Source organism: Nicotiana tomentosiformis, chromosome 3, assembly GCF_000390325.3.
Source record: "Nicotiana tomentosiformis chromosome 3, ASM39032v3, whole genome shotgun sequence".
Classification (NCBI taxonomy): Eukaryota; Viridiplantae; Streptophyta; class Magnoliopsida; order Solanales; family Solanaceae; genus Nicotiana; species Nicotiana tomentosiformis.
In genome coordinates this window covers 95,539,474-95,557,175 of record NC_090814.1, presented here as the reverse complement: position 1 = coordinate 95,557,175, position 17,702 = coordinate 95,539,474, and the positions used below count along the sequence as shown (strand labels likewise).

At 35.6% G+C, this 17,702-nt stretch overlaps 1 protein-coding gene and 1 non-coding gene across 3 annotated transcripts; one reads left to right on the top strand and one right to left on the bottom strand.

Annotated features, from left to right (window-relative positions):
• Nucleotides 1-12,742: 12,742 nt before the first annotated feature.
• Nucleotides 12,743-16,263, bottom strand: LOC104099338 (uncharacterized). Of its 2 annotated transcripts, none has more exons than XM_009606294.4 (6): nt 15,465-16,263; nt 15,215-15,368; nt 14,825-15,001; nt 14,653-14,736; nt 13,682-13,763; nt 12,743-13,368 (listed from the first exon to the last, which is right to left on the bottom strand). In XM_009606294.4, exons 1-6 carry the CDS (start codon nt 15,788-15,790, stop codon nt 12,914-12,916), a joined length of 1,278 nt encoding a protein of 425 aa, XP_009604589.1. In that variant the 5' UTR covers nt 15,791-16,263; the 3' UTR covers nt 12,743-12,913. The 2 variants fall into 2 exon arrangements, with proteins under 2 accessions (XP_009604589.1, XP_009604590.1); XM_009606295.4 differs by having other exon boundaries at nt 15,215-15,336; nt 15,465-16,261.
• On the top strand, nt 15,084-15,166 carry TRNAS-AGA (transfer RNA serine (anticodon AGA)). Its single transcript has one exon. It is a non-coding gene; the product is annotated as a tRNA-Ser (tRNA).
• Nucleotides 16,264-17,702: the final 1,439 nt, after the last annotated feature.

The following is a 17,702-nucleotide window of genomic DNA, read 5'->3' as shown; positions in this document are numbered from 1 at the left end:
CGCGTTTTAGCCATCCTTATCACACCGCATGACTTCTAGTAGTTTTCCCTACTAGCCACGCGTATCAAGCCACCTGTATCTCCCCGCATGCATTTTAACACCCAAACCTTATACCACTGCATGCATATCAATATCACAATATATCACAATTTGCACCTCAAGTGCCCAAATAATTCAATTTGTCAAAATAAATCAACAACAATATTTTTTCATAATAAAGAGCTCACGGCTCATGCCAAAATATATCAACAATAATACTCAGCAAATATAATATTTCACAAATTTATCACCTTGTTTTAAATGTCAAATTTTTAAATGTAAAATACTTCATGTTTAAATATATTTAAATTAAAGAAATTCTACCAAATTAAAGAAATTCCACCTTCAAATAGTACACCGAATAAAAGAAACCAAATTTCAGCTAAACAGGTAAAAATAATTAGCAGGAGAAGGTCAAGCAAGTTTAAAGTATATAACTCAGATCAATGATGAAGAATATAACAAGATAAAATAAATTAATTAATGTGCAACAGTGATCTATACAATTTAAAAACATAATCTTTCACATTTAGCCTGTGTACACACTCGTCACCTCGTGTACACGACTTTCAACACATTTCAATTTCAATCCTAGGAAAAATTTCCCTCACACAAGGTTAGATAAGTCACTTACCTCGACTTGCTCCAATTTAATCAAGTAGTATGCCTTTTCCTCAATTTTTCCGACTCCGATCGACTCGAATCTAGTCATAATTAATTCGATACAGTCAACAAAATTTATTGAAATTAATTCCATAAGAAAAATGTAAATTTTCCATAAGTATCCGAAATTTAACTCAAAAATCTCCCATGGGGCCCACATCCCGGAACCCGACAAAAGTTACAAAATCAGATGACACATTTAATTACGAGTTCAACCATACTAATTTCACTAAAATCCGACTCTGAATCGGTGTTCAAATCCCAAAAATTTATTTTATGAAATTTCTACAATTTTTCCCAAATTTCCATATCAAAATAATGATTACATGACGAAAACAACGATATATTCATATATGTTAACCAAATCTGAGTTAGAATCACTTACCCCGATGAATTTCTTGAAAACCCTACGAAAAATCGTCACAAACCGAGCTCCCAAGTTCCAAAATGTGAAATAATACCCTAAACCTCGTTTATATAGTACACCTCTGAACTACCAATGTGTGGTCCGCACAATTCCAAGTGCGGCCGCACATCCCAGCTCATGCGGTCGCACAAATATGGTGCGGCCGCATCCTTTTAGTGATAGCACTGCCAGGCCTTAGTATTTTGGACATAACTTTCTCTACAGATGTCCAAATGATAACTTCTTTACCTTTATGGAAACTAGACACGAAGGGCTACAACTTTCATTTTTGAATCATCTCAAAATAACTTGTACATCAAAAGCTATAAGCTTCCAAAGTCGAACCGGTGAATCTGCAGAACTCCTTGGAGTGCGGCCGGAGACAGAATTGTGCGGTCTGCACTCCTCCTCAGAGGTTCGCATTTTTCTGCTGCGGTCCGCACTCTTATGTGCGGTCCACACCTCTCCTTCGCCTCAGCACCCCAAATTGTGCGGTCCTCACCCTCAAAAGTGCCAGAACAATATGAGAGTGCCGAAATGACCGGACTCACTCAAAACTCGTCCTGAAACACACCCGAGGCCCCCAGGACCTCAACCAAAGGTACCATCAAGTCCTAAAATACCATACGAGCTTAGTTGAGTCCTCAAATCACATCCAACAACACTAAAACATGAATCACACATAGATTCAAGCCTAATGAACTTTAAAACTTTCAATTTCTACAAACGACGTCGGAACCTATCAAATCAAACCCGATTGACCTCAAATTTTGCACGCAAGTCATAAATGACAGAATAGATTTATGACGGAACTGGATTCCGACCCCGATATCAAAAAGTCAACTCCCCGATCAAATTTTCAAGCTTAAATTTCTATTTTAGCCATTTCAAGCCTAATTTAACTATGGACTTCCAAATAAAATTTCGAACACGCTCCTAAGTCCAAAATCACCATACGGAGCTGTTGGTATCATCAAAATTCTATTCCGGGGTCGCTTTTTCAAAATGTAGACCGAAGTCAAACTTAGCATTCTAAGGCCAACTTAAGGAACCAAGTATTCCGATTTCAACCCGAACACTTCCAAATCCCGAACCAACCATCCCCGCAAGTTATAAATCAATGAAAGTATATACGGGGAGTTTTATTTAGGGAAACGGGGTTTTAAAAGTCAAAATGACCAGTTGGGTCATTACACCGCAGTTGCGCAACACCAGAACCAACACTTCCTCAGCAATGCTATATGAGACAAAATGATCCAAACCGCGTCTAAAACTCACCCTGGACCCCTTGGGACCCCGTCCGAATACACCAACAAGTCCCAAAATATAACATGGACCTACTCGAGGTCTCAAATCACACGTAACAACATCGAAACGATGAATCGCACCTCAAATCAAAATTAGATGAACTTTTAACTTTTAACTTCTAAAACTCGCGCCGAAACATATCAACTCAACCCGAAATAAACCCAAATTTTGCAAAAAAAGTCTCGGATAACATAACGAAGCTATTCCAATTCCCGAAACCGAAATCCAAATTCGATATTCTCAAAGTCAACTCTCGGTCAAACTTATGAACTTTCCAAATCTTTAAGTTTCCCACTTTCGCCAATTAGTGTCGAATCCTTCTAGAAATATCCAAATGCAAATTCGGGCATATGCCCGAGTCCAAAATCATCATTCGGGCCTAACAGAACTATCAGAACTCCGTTCCGAGGTCAAATTCACAAAAGTCAAACTTAATCACCTCTTCCAACTTAAAGCTTCAATCATAAAATTCATTCTTCCAAATCGATTCCGTAACCTGAAAACCAAAATCGACGATTCACACAAGTCATAATACAACATGCAGAGCTACTCATGCCTTCAAACTACCGAGCAAAGTGCAAATGCTAAAAACAACCGGTCGGGTCGTTACAATTATGTTCCCGACTATTGGGAGTAGACCGAAGATATCCTTAGTAGGAACCATCGAACATTGAGGGCCACCAAAATTTACGATGTTGTTTACGCCTCATTGTTTACTTATGATCATTCTACAAGTATCATGCAAGCCTTTTGTAAGGCTTGATATCCTCTTACAAACACGTTGCTCACCTCAGTTGGAGAGTTATCCATATCCCTTTGGGACTTATGCATTATTGGGGGTTTGCCTTTAATGGGGTCTCCTTATGAGGAAGTTATTCAAAATACTCGAGAACATACAAGTGCTTACGACAAGGATAAAATATTCCTTCCAGAAGCTTATCAGCAGTTGTTTGATGCATATCACCAACTCCGAGAGGGAAACACTAAAAGTCATGATGTCCCTATGAGAAGATGGATAGAGTTTTGGTGCAAAAAGATTGTAAAGTATGAACAACCTCCAGCAAGAAAAGAAAAGAAGTCAGCTCATCCCAAATCAACACGCAACCCTACCGGAGCCATAGATAAAATGGTCAATTGATCGGAAGTTGAAGATGCACTATTTGTTAAACTTGGTGTTAGAAGCGACAAGAAAGATGAAGTATACTTGGTTGCTTTTCTATCATGTTGGTTATGTGTCCTTGTGCTCCCTACAAAATAAGGGAACTTCATTCGGCTTGAGACTTTCAAGATTGCAGGCCTTCTAGCATGTGGGCAAAGAATTAACCTCTAGTCTTAGCTAGCATCTATAGGGGCTTAAACAAATTTTCAAATGGCTCACCACTCGATTCTTCTAGAGCTTACTTCCCAATTCATTATGTATATGGTTGGTTGGCTTGTTACTCCAAGACTCATTTTTCTCTAACAAATAGGTCGTCTACTCCTCTGATTGCCATATATTGAGGTGAGGGAACAACGAGATACTTTGGGAATGAAGATGCGAGAAAACATATTTATGGAGGAGAAAGTGTTGCATGGACTTCCACAATGCCAAGTAATTCTCAATCGTATTATTATCGTGATGATGGCAATAAGAAAGAGTCCGAGTCAAATTATCTTATGAGTATTCACTCAAATTACCTTCCTTTGAGAAATGGATTGACCTTCGTGAAGCCTTATATCCCTCATCGCTTGAGTCGTCAATTCGGTTTTTATCAAGACATCCCCGGTTGCTTGGATCAAGATTTTTGTGAGGACTCTTTATAAGAAGGATTGGAATTTTTACGAATTTGTGTGTTGTCTAAAAGTAGGTCAAAGGCCACTTTTCCTCCTATTATGCCCAAGATGAAGAAGTATGTCTCATCCGATTATTAGTCTTGGTGGGAAAGAGTCCATGAAAACTTTCTTGAAAATCACTTGCAATCTTTGGTGAATACCGTTGGGCCAGTTACTGCTACGCCTTTAGAGATCACGCTTTAATAGCATAACAGGGAGGACAAACCTCCTACTTTAAAATCCAAAGTGGTTGTACCATACGACATCAAGGGTCCTCCATATAAAGAAGTTTAAAAAAAAGGGACATGTTCATGCTCATCAAGTCAACGAGGGTTCCTTTCCATTAGGCACCGTTGTTCCTACCTCCAAAAAATGCCCATCCTAAAATGAGAGTGATAGTAGTCATGAAGATCAAAACTTCAAGTGGATGAAGCCATATTCAAACAAACAAGGAGACACTGATTTGGGTGTAGTCGAGATTACTGACAGCATTGGCAGTGCTTCAAGGACTTTGACGGCTATTAAAGAGGTAATGATTAAAACTTTCATATTATCTTATAATATCCAAGTAACTTCACTAACCGTCTATATTTTTCTATGCAGCCAAACAGTGTTCATATTTTGATAGCGTCACAACAAAGCAAGCAACAAGGCAGTAATGAATCCGTGGCAGAGCCAGACTTGAGGAAATCACTTCCAATATCTAAGTCATACCTAGAGGCGACTTCCATTCCTAATCTTGGAGCAAAGCTGGGGCCTAATTTTCACCAACGATCAGCACCAACGATGTCTATCTTTTACAGAAAAAAGGTTATCTTGACTCTTTGCAAGAATTTCATTTTGAATGCCTGGGCTAAAATTCATGCCAAACTCTCCGACCTTACTAAAAACAGTGCTTCTTCTCTTCAATTCAAGATCCAAGTGATTCTCGAGGAGATGGATGGAAAGGGTGTGGATATTTCCCCTCTAAAAGACCTATTGACGTCTTTCTTCACTTTATATGACCAGGAACGATCAACTCTTTCTGATAAGGTTGTGGACGTTGAAAAATCAGAATCATTTTTAAAAGCCAAGGAACATCTTGATCTTGTCTTGACTGAGAAAGGGGAGAAGGTCGAGAAATTGTCTACCACCAGTCAGTCTCTCAAAGAGGCCAATGAGAAGGTAAAATAGTTAAGAGCTCTCTGAGATGCTGCCAAGAAAGAGGTTGAAGAGATTGAATCTAGAGTCTCATCTGCTGAAGAGGAGTACCGTAGATGTTCTGATGTTTCCTTGGCGACTGCTGATGACTTGGCCGACGTGGAGACGAAGAAACAACACTTAGAGGCCACCCTTAAAGACTTAGTCAATTACAAGTTATGTTTAGATTAGCCTATACAGAGTATTTTATTTGCCTCTTTTTTTTCTTGCATTTGATTAACTAGCTGATATTCTAAGAAATGAAAACTCTATCTGTTTTACTTTATATCACACATTTTCATTGATGTCTTTTTTTTCTTTGCGTTTCAATATCAATAGTTCTTTGCTTAGCATGACGTATTGACGTCCACATAATAGAACTTGGCTTTCTTTTAAACATCTTTGCCATTCATGTCTCGAAGTTCTCTACATTAGAGATACTTCCTCCTTTTTCTTTGAGGATAATATTGTTCATCACTTTTGTACCTTTTGTGGTAGGAAATATATATCTCGATTGTGAGAACTTAAAAATATGAGCCATTTAATTTCTCAAAATCAAACTGTAAAATCTAAGAAATATCCAAAATTCGTAATCAAACACCTTCAGAATCGCCCCAGATAATATTTCGAATCTAACTTTAGATTCCATCGCGTTGACAATTTTAGATTTGTGTAGTCTCACCAAAAAAATCATATCTTGGCGTGAAAACATCAAAATTATAAACCGTTTAATTTTTAAAAAATTAGACTTCAAAATCTAGAACATATCCAAAATTTCCAATCAAACACCTTCAGAATCGTCTCAGATAATATTTTGAAATCAACTTCCAATTCCGACACGTTGGCAATTTTAGATTTACGCAACTTCATCAAAACAATTTATATCTTGGTGTAAAAATGTCAAAATTAAGAACCGTTTGATTTATTGAAAACTAGACATCAAAATCTAGAATATATCCAAAATTCTCAATAAAAAACCTTTAGAATTATCCCAGATAATATTTTGAAATCAACTTCAAATTCTGATATACTGATAGTTTCACATTTGTGCATCTTTACCAAAAAATTATATCTTGATGTAGAAATGTCGAAATCACAAACTGCTTGATTTTTTGGAAACTAAACTTCAAAATCTAAGACATATCCAAAATTTGAAAACAAACACCTTCATAATCGTCTTAGATGATATTTTGAAATTAACTTTAGATTCCAACATGTTGACCGTTTCACATTTGTGCATCTTCACCAAAGAATTTGTACCTTAGTGTAGGAACATCAAAATCATGAACCGTTTAATATTTTGGAAACAAAACTTCAAAATCTAAACCATATCCAAAATATAAAATTTAATACCTTAAGGATAGTTTCAGATAATATTTCGAAGTTAATATAAAATTCCGACACGCTGACGATTTTACACTTGTGCGACTTCACCAAAATTTTTATATCTTGAGGTAGGAACGTCGAAATAACAAACCGTTTGATTTCTTGGAAACAAGACTTAAAAATCTAAAATATTTCTAAAACGTAGGATTTATTACCTTAAAAATAGTTTTAGATAGTATTTCAAAATCAATATCAGATTTTGATATACTGACAGTTCCAAATTGGTATGACTTCGCCAAAACTTTTGTGTTTTGGTATGGAAGCCTCGAGATCACAAGATATTTTGCTTTCTATCAATCGAAATTCAAGATCTCCATTCTCACCAAATATCTTGGGTTCAAGTCTCACTGAATTTGAAACATTGTGCCTAGCAATCTTCCTTCTTATACTTGTGTTCCCTTTTGACACCTCTCTTCTCTTCCTCTTTTTTTTTTTTTAAGGCAAAGAGCGGATATGAAGACCAACAAACTTTAAGGTTATGCGAACATGAAGTCATAGCGAATCCCCAGACTTCAATGCAAATACTTTATAGCCGCCTAAACTACTATAACCATTTCATTGAATACACCAATTTACCATAGCGACTTGCCCCCTTTAAATCAAATGGGATCCAAAGTTTAACAGAAGAATGGTATCTCAGCTCGATTTTCAAGTGTTGATTGAATGAATTACATTCCATCGTACTTCATTCGAACAACGATTGGGGCACAATGTATGCATCAAGAAAATAATCGAGACCGAAAATTATTGCAACAATCGTAGTATTTTATTTTTAACAATATAAGTGTTACCTGATTCTTCTTTCCAACAGTAAATACAAGAGCCTTCGGACTTAATCTTGAATTTTATTTTATTTTAATCCAAGTCTTGAAGCTTGATCTTGACATATTTTTAATCCAAGGACTTGCAGCTTGTTCTTGAATCTTCATCTCGATCTTTTAATTCTTAGAACACTTGCTTGCTTGTAGCTTTTAGAGAAATCTATAGTGTGTGATCCACGAGCTCTCTCTTGCTTCTTGTTATAACTTCTGGTCCTTTCTGAGTTATGATGACCTCTATTTATAGTTGTGGGAGGGAAGAATTGTGATAAGAACAAACTCTTTCTGACCAATTAGATTGAAGAGTGACAAGGCCGCATTTGATTGGCTAGAAGACGTGATTTTATTGGCCTTTTAATTGGACTTGGCATGCCTTGTCACTTTGACACGTGGCACGATCCTATTGTCTCTTCCGTTTGACTTGGCATGCCATGTCATTTGACACGTGGCACCAAACTAGGCTTCTAGGAAGATGACATACGAGGCTCATTGAAATGGGCTCATCGTATATAGTCCAACTAAATTGGCTAGCTCAATGCATTATGACTTATTTATTAAATCCATATATATTGGACTTGTTAGCAAAGTATCCGATTCTAACCTCCTATGGCCTATGCCAAAGTCAATATTAATTCCTGTTTGATCGTTGGAAGTTTTGTTGACTACGAGACCCCATATACAATTTGAATAATGGTCAACTTTTTAACTCATTGACCAGGTCAGCAATCCTTTGATTTCGTTACGAAAGTAAGTCCCACCACCAATATGGAGTTGGTCCAAACCGATCCACACGAAATAAATAAATAATGGATGGACAAATAGCAGCTAACACGCGAAAAAAACAAGACACGTTTTAGCATTATATAGTATTTCCTTAATAAATTAACCTTCAGTTAATAATCTTTTAAGGTCCAAAATAGAAAAGAAAAAATTTACTATGTCTTTATATTTGAAAAATAAATAATTTTAAACTTCTTATTGTACTCTTAATAAATTCATTTTATAGTTACAACTTACAACTTGCACATATTTAAAAAATTTACTTTTAAAAAAAAATCCTTTTTCCTTAAAATTATAGATATCATGTTTGCAATAATAGAAATCTAGTAACACGTGTTGATAGGAGAGTGCTAGTTTCGAAGTTCCTTCACCGATCCGCCAGCCTTCTAAGTCCAAGACTTGCGAACCAATTCAACGAATTATATTTGGGAACAATAATGGAAACTTCCTTCTCCTCAATTCACTTGATTCCAGATGTTTCCAATTTTACTTGGGAAAGGGATTCCAATTTTTAACCTCCTCCCCCTTATAAATACACCTCCTTCTCCAATTTCTTTTCTTCGTAAACAAGTTTTAGCATCGCTTGCACTTCTTACGATAAACCAATCAGCAAAGCAATAAGTACTTTAATTTCTTGTGTTATTTTTTTTCCTGAATTAGAAGAAAAAAATAATGATGTCAATATTCAGTTCTTTTGACGTTCTCTCTGCTGAGATATTTGGCCTTAAGGTGAACCGCTCTTGGGCACCCAATACTGAGAGGAAACAACAAGAACAAGGGGTTTCGCCTCTTGTATCCGATCGCAAGAACGAGGCTTCTCCGCCGTCAACCTCTTCAACCGGTGGACTGAAGAAGGCCGGAGAGGCGGCGACGCCGTCATCTTCGCGACCACAGCAACAAAAGAGGCCGAGGTTTGCGCTGGAATTGGACGGCGTTCACTGTTTCGAAACAATCCTTCCCTATTGATTTTTTGCATAAATTCCGAAAGTGAAATTCTTTATTCTTGTCTCGCTGTAATTAACCTGGCCATGTTATTCATGTAACCGTAAATTCCGAAGGTTGATACAATTTGTTAAATCTGATATTCTTTAATTTGATTTACTTGTTTGAACTACTTTATTTCATATTTTTAACGTCTGTTTATCTTTTTCCCGATCAAATACAGTTAAAGAACCACTTCAACGACTAATGAATTCAGAACTAGTATTGAAATATAAAATTAAGACTGTTAGAAAAGTGCAGGAAATTTTAGTGCAATTCAAACTAATTAATCATGGCAACTAATATTGACGTTTATGATTTGGTAAAAGCTGGCACTTTCTTTTAATTGGATTTCGCTTAAACTTAGAACATAAAGGTAATAGATTATTTGGGAAAATTTTGTAAACTGGACGTTAATTAAATATGTTATGTGCCACAAATTATTTGTCTTCGTAAAGAATTCTTTATTAAAATCTGAACAATTCAAGAAATTATGTTTTTCTCTATGATCCAAGAAATAATACCAGTATATAATAATAAGTTCGCGGATGTATTGACAGTTATATTTATTAAGTAAAACATCTGTTTGGAAAAAGTTTGTTCAATTACAAGAGAACAAATAAGCAATGTAATGCATCGTATTCTCATATTTATAATGTTACACCTCTTAAAATAATGTTTAATAGCATTAATCATGGAAGTATTTATCTTAATTATCCTTTATTCAATAAAATCATTTAATCAATACTTCACTAATTGGAACAGTACTAGCTAAAAAGAAAGTAACAAAAAACTTTTTGTTTTCCTGAAGTATCAAATATTTAAAATAAATTAAATTTCATGGGGATGCGGTTTGTCTAGTACGCAAAAGTTACTTACAAAATGGGGAAATTCTTTTTCTTTCTCTGGAGTCGTTCGACTCTTGTGATTATCATTTGGATCTCGAAATACGCTTCAATCCTTCATCTGCTCAATTATCTTTTTGTTGGCGTTATACAAACTAACGATAGCCTATTGATTTTTGAGTAGAGAAGCTCAATCGTAAGTAGCAAATTACTTTTGCGTTTGGATCTTTTTCTGCTAAACTTTCCAAGGATCAGAATAAGAGTTTTTTGTTACGTGGAGTATTTAACATAACTAACAATTCTTCAAGGAAAAAGATGAAAATTTTCGAGAAAATGACCCTACGTACCCCTTCAAAATTTTAATAGCACATATTTTTCTCCATTGACACGAAATATCCCTCCGGCTCAAACATATTACATCTAATAACCTGAAATGTCTATTTAGTATATATATTTTGTATAGTGACAGTTTATTTTGTATATATTTTATACATTGACGGTCTATTTAATATATGTTTTGTATAGTGACAGTCTATTTAGTTTATACATTGCATAAAATTTGTATATAGAGTATATCGTGCATCTTGCAATGTATCCATAATGTATCATTAATGTATCTCGAGCGCTTTTGTGTATCCAAAGTGTATAGCCTGTTAAGTGTATAGACTGTTCTATGTATCCTTAATGTATCATTAATGTATCGCGAACGCTATTATCCAAAAAAAAAACTCATGACATATTTAATACAACAAGTTTTGAATATACTTCTTTCTTTATTAAACTTCGTGTTAAAATAGTTTAAATAAAACGCAGAGAGTATAAAGCATTTTCCCTTGTTATTCTAGTCTACAATACATTATGCTTTGAGTCCTTGGCCATCAACTCGAAAAAGACAGAAACTTCGTGGGTAGCATCAACGAAAATCAATTAATTACAAGTACTTTCCGTATATAAAGCCTTCATTCAAAGTGAAGAACACATAATATTTTCTGCTCTTAAACTTGCTTCTTATTAGCTTTAGCGCGGTACATAATCAAAAATCAAACATGATGAAGTTAGAACAAAAATTAATTATGGCCAAGTCACATGTTTTCTACGAGTATATATACTTTCAAATAAAAGGAAAAGATATGGAACATGTTATCCTTGTAGCTTGGAACAAAAAATAAAAGAACAACTCAAATAAAAGACAAAATAAATGGGATATAGTAGTACAAAGAAGATAGAATTCAAGCTACATAAATGAGCAGGTGTTATTTTTGAAGTATGCAAGTGCTAGAAGACCAATTTAGGCTAGCCATTATAATTTATTTGGGGCTATAAATTGTATGGCTTAATTCATGGCTAGCGAATGATAATTGTTTCCACCGGCCGGCTACAAATAAAATTTGTTCAAAATTTCCATATAACTTTGATCCGTTTCTAACAAGGACCCTGTAACTTGTGTGGATGGTTGTTACCTTATATTGTTACTTTAAATAAAATATTTATTTTGGTTGTTACTATTATTGTATCGTATCGTTAAATACGTCGTTAAGTAAGGACAAAAAGTGTCACTTTATGGAACGACCAGTTTGATGTGGTCGCGTCGTTTCCTTAGTTTTTTTCTCTCATCTTGGCCTTCCTTATTATTAAATAATCATATTTAATCCTTTATCTTATCTTTTTATATAATAATTTTACCTTGCACCTTATTTTTTAAAATAATATTGTAAGTTTATTCTTCACATTGTTGATGTATGACATCATGAAACGATGACAAACAATACAATCTATCCAAATATTATATACATCAGAACAATACGATATAATATAATACAATAAAATACGATACATTATGAAATGATACATAACAACCATCCAAACAAGCTGAGTAAAAAGGGAGCTAATACAAAAGCGGACAAACTTATCTAAACGCAACCAGATCTAAGCACACAGTAAATCTAATGTGTTAGTTACGCAATTTGCATCTGTAATATCATCAACTTCTGAAAATATTTGGATTTACTTGCTGTAATCTTAATGGGATAGGGTCATTAAACATTTGATTATTTGAAAGATACTCAGTCCTGCTCACTTTTTATTATATTATCTATCCTTTCGACTTAGCAGAATCCGAACTTTGAACTCTCACACTTCAAACAAGTGAAGAAATTTAACAGTTACACCAACTTTACTAGAAAAAGATACAAAGTAAACAAAAAATTAAAAGCCACAAAAGAGAATATGCTGTAGTATTCGTCTAGTGCACGTTTATGTAATTCCACTAGTATTTATTTTATACTCTTCTTGGAGTTGAAATTACGATGTGATTATCATGTATCACTTGGTTTGCTTTGGGCACTAAATTCCTTACTTTTCTTGTCTGTCAGGGCAACTAATATTCCTTACCTTTGGCTTTTATTCCTATTGTCTGGTGGCTTATGGAAATGCAGGAAGGCTATTTCCTACCGTATAGCATGAACAGTACATTCATATGGTAAAAGATCTTCTTGGCAATCTTTGTAGTGGTTAAGAATAAGGCCTAGAACAAAACAGATGATAACATCTGTATGCCGCGCTTATATTGTTCAATAACACTCTGCTTGTATTACATGTAACAATCATTGCTTAATTGTATCGATCACTAACACTATGCTAAAAGGAAAAGAAATAGGTTATGTACAACAGAAACATGGTATAAATGAGATTATCAGTCATGTCCTTGGACTTGCTCTTCTTCCTATATTTCCAAACCTTTTCACTGCATTAAGCAAAAGTGCCTTGGGTATGATTCCTCGGTCAAGGGTACAAGCAACAACCAATGCGCCACCAATGATAAGTAGCTTTGGTATGTTTATGCCCTCGGATTTTGCAGGTGAAACCTGTACTTCAGTCCCTGACGATTCTTCCACATCACCTTCCATCGACTTCAAGTATTCTGGATCAATTTTCGTATTAACTTGGGCCATAAAAGCACAGCGAGAGATTTTCATGTTGGATGCTCTTGATTTCTGGTAGGACCGGAGTCCACGCTCAATCTTCCTTACAAGTCCCCACATACCCTGCCTTACCCCAAATTTCGCGATTTCCCATGGGATGCCCATATCTTCGTAATGGAAGAGAAGCACCTCGCATGCAGTCAGCTGGCCATTTCCTCTCCTTGATTCCACTGTTTCATGCACCACAATGGATTTCAGAGTCGTAAAATGACAAATGAGATCAGAGGATCATGACCTTTAACAGGTCAACTCTAGTTAGCGATACTTGCAAAGAAGTTGAAAAGAAATTGCAGGAAACACATGTAATATCACTGCATTGTTTACAAACTGAACAATATGGTGTCAGCCAATTTACCAGTCCAATTAGAAGTTGCATGTTTTGTATTCATATATGCAGGGTAATTGGGAAAGCAAAAGCATGAAACGTTATTCTCCCATACTGGAAAAGAAGGAAGTGGAAATAGGAAAATAAGACGGTCATACCTGCTTGAATGTACCAACTTGAATAATACAGGTCAACACGTCTTGGTTTATCCTTCCTGGGAACAGTAGGACATGGAACTCCCTGGTTAACAACAGAAGAAAAATCATAATTAGATGGGGACCTCCAAGTATAGAAAATTCAGCACAGCGTTAAATGTAAGAGGATCACTATACAAAGCTTGTGACAATTCATTCATTCTCTCTATAGTTTTTGCGGGGTGAGGTGGCGTCGAGGGGAAGGATGAAACATGTTTTGTGGCACTTTGGCAGAGAGAGTTGAGGCCACCATAACGTAGGAATGTCAAAGGTCTTTCAAGAAGTTCTAAACACTAACATAGAAGGAAAATATCTTTGATATTTCAGGTCTCTCCTGCTCTGCCCCATCCACCATTTCTCAAATCAAAGTCCAAAGAAGGATCTCGTGGAAGTTAGAAAATCCCGGCAAGTTAACTGCTGACAACTACACTCTTCACAGAACTATTTTGTTAATAATCGCCTTGAGTCTCAATGACACAATAGGTATGATCTTACAACTAGATAACCGGACAGTTGCAGTGCCTAGAGAAATAGGAAGTTTCAGCAAGAGATAATATCCACTGTACAGCTACCTCCTCTGAGGTTTCTGACCGACTCAAAGTTGCATAGTGGACTCTGCACCTAATGATATCAGACAACAGTTCTAACTAACATATTCATACATTTCATAGGTCCTAGAGGCACGCTTCATTAATAGAAGAAACTCAAGTAAACAGCACGCTAGCTGTTTCTATAATCTTTTATGACTTGGATTACAATTACGGGAAGAGGCAGTTGCCGTGAGCATAACATGACACCACCTTAAACTTAGTAAGTTTCCTGACAACTCGGAGAAATGAAGGGTTGACTCAACAACAACAACACCTGCTCATCTCAATCCAATATTATACAAAATAAAAAATAAAAGAAGGGGGAAATAATCAAAAGTCCTGTACCTTTGTTACACAATAATATGACCTTCCGGACTCCCATATTCGACGACCAAATATATATTCTCTGTCACTGCAGAAAAATGGGAACTGCACAAAAAGCATTTGATGTATTAACTACTAGCTAAACAAAATACTGACTGTGCAGCAAAAGCGTACATACATTGTGTCTTCTTACCTTTCGAACCCAATGCACTATCATTGTTCCAGTTGTGGGGCATTCTTCTATAGTTTCAGCATGTACAAGCATGTCATCCCACTTGAGCCGAAACTCATCATCCCAGAAAAAATCCCTCAATAGTTCAGGTGTTGCGTCCTCATACACAGTTCTGCTGCAATATTGAGGAGGACCACTCTAGCAAAAACAATATAGAAAAATCAATAAACAAGTCAAGCAAAAGAGACAGTAATATAATGAAGTATTAGTCTACAGCAAAGTGGTTGTGCCGGAGTGGTTATCGGACATGACTAGAAATCATGTGGGCTCTGCCCGCGCAGGTTTCGAATCCTTCCGACCACGTTAATTTTATTTATTTTTATCAAAAATAATAAATGAAGCCTTTACTACCTGAGGATCTCGCTGCCACGCTTGATAGCTCATAGTAGGAGTAGAACGATCCATCATGTGTTTCCACGGCGGGCCTCCGTCTTTCCTCTCAACAAGATGCCATAAATATTCCAAATCTTCATCTGTTATTGGTAAAGTATTCAGCTGCGATGGACTATAACAAGAAAGGCAAAACACGAATGAGTTACCCCATTCAATCTACTTAAGAAAACATAAAACTTTTTCCCTTGAAATTAACAATAGAACTTACCCGATGTCAAATTGTTCGATTTCTGAGGGAGCATCCATACAAGAACCAAAGCTAGGGGTATGAGCCTTAGAGGAATGAAAGCTCTTTGTTTCAGTTAATTCCAAGTTTTTAGGCGGTGAAGGAACCAAAACAGTGGGGGAAGAAGGTGCTGAAAAATCAAATTTACAATTTTTCCAGCTAGCCCATTTGGGTTTCCAAATCCAACCAACCGTAATACCCAAAAGAAAGGCAATCCAAACTGGACCAAGAAACATCATAATCTCTACAAATACTGCCCCTATCGTTGGTCTTTCAAGTATTTCCGTAAATGCCTCAACTAACACCATACCTATAGCTTAATATAATGAAATACAATCGATGAATTGATTATGTACAGGACCCAGAAAGGTCAAGGAAAAAAACGGCAAGGGAGATATGAATCAGGAAGAGAAAAGCTGAGGCTAAGATTTTTGTAATAAGATTGAAAAAGACGTGAAAGGTGGAGAATTGTATTCTGGAAATTACGGGTATTCTTGATTTGATATGGGAATTTGTTCCGGTCTGAAGAAAATACAGCACCGCAGCAATTTCCCTTGAGGAAGAAAAGGAGAATATTAATGGATAAAATGCGAGAATGGGGGAGTATTTGATGGAGTATTTGTTTTTGGATAAGAAAAACATACGCATCAGCACATTGTTGACTGGTTACCAGCTGGGTGCGATAAGAATGGAAATCTCATAGGGAATAGGTACTGTCCGTTATTTGCTGACTAAGGAGAGAGGACAAAGCTAAGGACGGTGCTTCCAATGTCTCTGTTGTTTCAGTTTTGCATATTCAAGATTTTGTGGTAGTTGTGGTTTCTTGTTTTCCACGTTCAATTGTTTGGTTGTGGAAACGCTGCAGTGATACGTAAATTGGGTGCCTGTGTAATGTTGTATGCAGTAGGGTGCAACTCCAATCACTTACTGCCAGAAAGACATTTTCCTTGTCCAATTTATATGAGTACTTTTCTATTAAAAATTCGAGTTTAAAATTACCAATTCAATTTATATACTGAAAGTATCAAGCAAGCATTGTAGTTTTCTCACTTCAAAGTTAAAATTAACTATTTTGATTTTTTAGAACTCTCAGGGGAGTACTTACTCACATTGGTCCTAAGTCATGATCAGTCACGGATCTAAAATTTCTGGAATATGGGTACACCTAAAGAAAGGTATATAAAAAATTATTAAGTAGGAATTGATTCATATTCCTTTAAATAAATAACGTAGCATTTAACTAAGTGCACTATTTCTGAAGCATGAGGGTCGATGGATAATATTAGATAAATTCTAGAAAATATGTATATAAACTACTTAGTTTGACAGAGAAATCATGAGTTCATGTATCCCATATTTTGGACCGTAAATTCGTCCCTGCCATGATAAAGAAAGATGGTTGCGGTAGATTGACGGCTAGTGTAAATGCCTGCCAAAATAAAATTTCAGATCTATAGAACAGTAATAACTTATAAGAAATGTATGAGAGTGAATGCTAATGTCTTTGAAGTCCAACATATCCACAAGATGAGTATCATAGACATGCAGATACTAATATAAGATTAAAAATGATCATACATTCGCCATAAAGTGCAACTAGCACACATTAAAAATAAAATGGAAGAATATCACCTAAGATGGTTTGGTCATGTCATGCGTCGACCTATAGATGCATCGATTGGTTATGTGAAAGCATGGTGAATGAAAGTATTAAATATGATGAGGTAGACCTAAAATCACATGAAAAGAAGTTATTTTGAAATACCTACAAGTTCTTGGAATTAATACAATTTTAGCGAAAGATAAGAATAATGAAAGTAAAAGATTTATAATGGCGATGATAATTAGTTGAGAATATATTTAATTCACATTAATGCATTTACTTTAAGTCTATGCTTTTTAGGAGTCTTGTTATCTTGTTAGGGATTCTAACGCATGTAGAAAAAGAGAACCTTTAGAACTTTTTATTTTGTATAACGATGTGTCCATGCGATTAGGTAAAATGGACAATACGACTAGTAATGGAATCCATTAAATCAAATGGTGATTAAATTATTCAAAATTACTTAGTGAAATTATATTTTTTTTTGTTTGTAATAGAAAAGTCACTTAACTATTTCTATAGTACTCAGAAGGCCACTCAATTAGATTTCTCAAACTTTTGGTGGTCAAATACCTATTTTACTCTGTAAATTATTAATTTTTATCCCTTTTAATACT

What these genes read in the sequence shown, in the direction of transcription:
- LOC104099338 (XM_009606294.4), bottom strand. Translation starts at nt 15,790, where the DNA reads ATGGTGTTAGTTGAGGCATTTACGGAAATACTTGAAAGACCAACGATA. An exon ending in CGTGGCAGCGAGATCCTCAG is followed by an intron (nt 15,002 to 15,214) that starts GTAGTAAAGGCT and finishes TGTTTTTGCTAG; the next exon opens with AGTGGTCCTCCTCAATATTG. An exon ending in AAGTTGGTACATTCAAGCAG is followed by an intron (nt 13,369 to 13,681) that starts GTATGACCGTCT and finishes TGCATGAAACAG; the next exon opens with TGGAATCAAGGAGAGGAAAT.